The following is a 4606-nucleotide window of genomic DNA, read 5'->3' on the forward strand; positions in this document are numbered from 1 at the left end:
TATTTATTTTATTCATATTTGCTCCCACTTTTATTCCGAGATACAAAAACGGAAGTTCTCCTTCCTCGCAATGGATTATCTTTGCCATTGTCTTAACCTCTTGAAAATTAACTTTCACCCCAAACAAGATAGATTTACTCAAGTTTATATTGAGTCCCGACATGAGCTTAAACACCTAATCGGCAAATGGCTTTAACATTATCACTTGACCATTCTCCCACGATTAATACATCATCAGCAAACAAAAGATGAGATAACAGTGGGCCTTCTTTAGGCGTTTGGAACCCTTGAAACGCTCCAGTATTACACCCGTTCTTGAATGACACCGACATCGCTTCCATTGCTATTATAAACCAAAACGGCGAAATTGGGTCCCCTTGTCGGACTCCCCTTGATATTTAAACTCAAACGTAGGCGACCCGTTCACTAAAATGGACGATTGGGCCGAGGAAACTACTCCATAATCCAGTTTCTCCAAACCGTTGGAAATCGCATATTCTCCATCATACCATCTAGAAACTTCCAATTTAAGTGATCAAAAGCCTTTTTAAAGTCAACATTCAATAAAAGTCATGGTTTTTTCTCCTTTTTGCACCATGTGATAATTTCATTATGATAAGAGGTCCGTTTAAAATAGATCTATCACTTAAAAAAACCGATTGAGAATTCGATATAATGGACTTGAGCACACTCTTTAATCTATTGACAAGGACTTTTGACACAATCTTTGAAATTGCCCCAATTAGATTGATTGGCCTAAAATCTTGTAAAGAATTTGGACCGCTATACTTTGGAATAAAGGCTATTAAAGAAGAACAACATCTTTGATCTAACTCTGTTGATTCATTAAAGTATCTCATTACATATTTAGAAAATTCATTAATAACGAAATAATACAGAATAATTTATTAGTTGTCAAATTAAGAAAATCCAAATTTATTAATGTCTCCATAAAAGGTAAGTATGTATTAAAGTTTCTTTATTCCATTTTTGTGTTTACGTTTCGTAAGTACCTTAAATTCAAAGTTCTCTTTTAATAATGGTACCATTTTTATATATTTCCCCTAACTTTTTAAAATAAAATTTCATATAATTCATGGACTTACTATCAATCTGGTGTTACTTTCATAGGTACGTAATTTCCAATATGTTATACCTATTGGTCAAATATATAAAATTCTTATGGCTGTAAACGAACCGAATCAAATCGAACGAGATATTGTTCGTGTTCGCCTCTTAAACTTTTTTCGGACAAGAGAACGGTTTACGAATACTTTACCGAACGGAAATTCGTGTGTTCGTCAAGTAAGGAATTGGGTTTGTCCGTATCCGTTCATTAATATCGTGAACAAACATAAACAATTATATATTAATTTCGAAAAGCATAATCATCACCGGACGTTCACAAACACCATTAAACGAATGTGTTCTCTATCCGTGTTCGCCCAATTTTTTTTGTTCATGTCCGGTTCGCTTATTAAACAAACGAATCATTTAGAGTCATAAATACAAAACATAAATTTTCAGAAAGGGTCCGGCCTTTGTTGTATTTATTTATTCTACTTCACCACTTCACACTGTTTGTTTGTAGTCATGGATCTCTCACTCCTCACTCTCCTACCAATTATCATTCTCCTCTTCCTCAAACTCATCGTCCGTCCCGGCCCCACCAAAATCCCACTCAAATCCCGCCACGTGTTCATCACCGGCGGCTCCAGCGGCATCGGCTTATCCCTCGCTCGCCAAGCCGCCGCCGAAGGCGCCCGCGTCACCATCCTCGCCCGTGACGTCACCAAGCTCGAACAGGCCAAGTCCTCCATCCGCCTCTCCACCGGCATCGATGTTGGAATCGTCAGCGCTGACGTGGCAGACTACGAGGCGGTTAGGGAGGCCGTTGCAAGTGTAGGCCCCATTGACGTGTTGGTCTGTAACCAAGGCGTGTTTGTGGCGTATGAGCTTGAGAAGCAGGAGATGAAGGAGATTAAAAGCATGATTGATGTGAATTTGGTTGGGTGTTTTAATCTGGTGAAGGCTGCGTTGCCCGGGATGAAGAGTAGGACTGATCGGAGGCCGGTTTCCATTGCGTTCATGTCGTCTCAGGCCGGCCAGGTATTCGGTTTATCTATCGATTTCGGGTGGATTAAGTTAAGTGGTGATATGTTGAACTAGGGTTTGTATGTTGGAAAATGGAATTGAACTGAACTGAAATTAGATTGTGAATGTTAGAGATCATTGGTAGTGATATCTAATTAGAGGTGTAAATGAGCCGATCTCGAGGTTTATTAGGCTCGAGCTCGGCTTGTTTAACTTATAGAGAGGTCGAGCTCTAGGTTGACTAGGCTCGAGCTTGGCTCGTTTAACTTAGCTCGAGCTTGGTTCTTTACTGTTTATTATTTACTTTTTGTATATTAATAATTAAATTTGTGTATATCAGTATATATCTTAATGAACCAAAACTACATTGTCAATATTGGTGATCATTAACTTGGGTGTGATCTAATCATTAACAATAGTTTCCTCCTATGATATCAGCTTCATGTCGATGTAGGGTAGGTATGTTAATGAACCGAACATTTATGAACTGTTCGGCGGGATGTTTGTTTATTTAGTGAACAGACGGACATGATCAAGATTTTTTGTTCATTTAATTAAATTAACAAACACGTACACACATTTTGTTTGTTCATTTACATTCATGAGTGTCTGCTCATTTCCGTTCGTTTGTATTCGTTTAAATTTTAATATAAACATAAAAGGGGCTTGTTTAATTATATGTATATGTATATATGTGTGTATAAACATAAGATTCAGTGATGAGATCGCATCACGCAATGCAAGGCCATGATGTGATCTCACATGATTGGTCTGATGTGATCTTATGTTTGATGCGGCGCCTTATGCAGTTAGATCAGTATTTAAACAAATTGGAATGTCAATTGCAATAGGTCGAGTTTTCCAAATATCATTGAACAAATCAAACCATCAATTGAGCAATAGGTTTAAGTATTTGACCAACTTACACCATTTTATTGAACAAACCTGACCAGAGAGGCAGAGATTATCATAATATCTTATATTTTAGCGTTTAAAAGTTAACAAGTTCAAACACTTTCTATCAATAATTTTTAATAACAAAAGCCTTTCATATGTTATCCACGCGATTCATACATTGCGCATCACGCATCAGCTTTTGGGATCAAAACACATCGGATCGCAACACACTTTTTAAAACCAGTATGCAACTAACAATAATTATATGATTTTTTGAGTAATTATTATGTATTTTTTTATAAAAAAAATTTTAGGTTGGGATTTATGGCTACACAGCTTATTCAGCTAGCAAATTTGGCCTAAGGGGTTTAGCTGAAGCATTGCAACAAGAAGTTATTGCTGATGACATTCATGTTTCACTTATATTCCCCCCAGACACTGATACACCTGGTTTCGCTGAAGGTAGTATTTCGTTGCAAAATATTTAATTTGTGTCGTGAGCAAAAGTAGGGGTTGAAACACGCCGATTTGGAGCTCAACTAGGCTCGAGCTCAGCTAGTTTTGACTTACGAGAGCCCGAGCTTGAGCTCGTCTTGTTTCGAACTCTTTTTCTAAAACTTGAGCTCGGCCCGTTTATAATTAATTAACAGAATAATCTGACCAAGATAGTCATCTGAACTGAAGTGAGTCAGTGACAAGCAATTGCAAACCACAATGTCTTCTTGGTAAAATTAAACTTTTGGACTAAAGTGACAGTTTTGGTCACACCATAGAGACAAAAAACAAACTCAACTCATTAGTTTATATTCAATTTTTGTTATTTATATATATTTTTTAAAAAATAATTTATATGTAATATATTATATGTTATTGTTATCTTTATCATATTTTTTTTATAAGTATTATTAACGAAAACGAACTTAACTCATTAATTTGTATACATCTTTTTGTTATTTTTATATATTATTAACGAAAAATGAACTTAACTCATTAATTTGTATATACTTTTTATATATTATAAATGTATATTAAATACATTATATAAATTTATATAAATAATAGGGTTCATTTAGGCTCGCAAGTAAGCCAGAGCTTGATATGTGAAGCTCAGGCTCGTTTGTTAAACAAGCTTATAGCTCGTTTAAGCTCGGCTCCATTCCAGCTTTTACGAGCCGATCTTGAGTGGCTCATGAGCCTGCCTGGCATGACTTACTGATCATTTTGAGGCGTGTTGTAGAGAACAAGAAAAAGCCTCGGTTGACAAGCATTATAGCGGGATCGTCTGGTGTAATGAAAGCTGATGAGGTAGCAAAGAAAGCATTGAATGGAATCAAATCTGGATCCTTTTTTGTCCCGTGCAACTTTGAAGGATTCTTGTTGGCAATAGCTACTGCGGGTCTATCTCCTCAGAGATCATACCTTATGGCGTTTGTTGAAGTTGTTTTTACAGGAGTGTTGCGCATTGCAGGTTTGTGTTTTCAGTGGACTTGGTATGGAAGCATTGAGAAGTGGCACGCGCAAAAGTATTAAGTGTTTGTTCAATGAAGTTTATTAATATAATAGAGCAGTGTTGTTATGCTTGTACAGATCTCTATCCCTATATAGTTATATGCGT

At 36.5% G+C, this 4606-nt stretch overlaps 1 protein-coding gene across 1 annotated transcript; it reads left to right on the forward strand.

The window, feature by feature from the left end:
- The first annotated feature begins 1570 nt into the window (after window positions 1–1570).
- LOC143533815 (3-dehydrosphinganine reductase TSC10A-like) lies at window positions 1571–4606 on the forward strand. Its single transcript, XM_077028473.1, has 3 exons — window positions 1571–2109; window positions 3306–3453; window positions 4229–4606. The coding sequence occupies exons 1-3, from the start codon at window positions 1594–1596 to the stop codon at window positions 4519–4521; spliced, it is 957 nt and encodes a 318-aa protein (XP_076884588.1). The 5' UTR covers window positions 1571–1593; the 3' UTR covers window positions 4522–4606.

The sequence above is a fragment of the Bidens hawaiensis genome, unplaced genomic scaffold (assembly GCF_021521415.1).
Source record: "Bidens hawaiensis isolate Kalapana, Puna unplaced genomic scaffold, B.hawaiensis_p1.1 tig00009917_1, whole genome shotgun sequence".
Taxonomy (NCBI): domain Eukaryota; kingdom Viridiplantae; phylum Streptophyta; class Magnoliopsida; order Asterales; family Asteraceae; genus Bidens; species Bidens hawaiensis.

Coding starts and splice junctions, on each gene's coding strand:
- LOC143533815 (XM_077028473.1), top strand. CDS start 1,594: ATGGATCTCTCACTCCTCACTCTCCTACCAATTATCATTCTCCTCTTC. Junction 2,110..3,305: donor TGTCGTCTCAGGCCGGCCAG/GTATTCGGTTTA, acceptor AAAAAATTTTAG/GTTGGGATTTATGGCTACAC. Junction 3,454..4,228: donor TACACCTGGTTTCGCTGAAG/GTAGTATTTCGT, acceptor GGCGTGTTGTAG/AGAACAAGAAAAAGCCTCGG.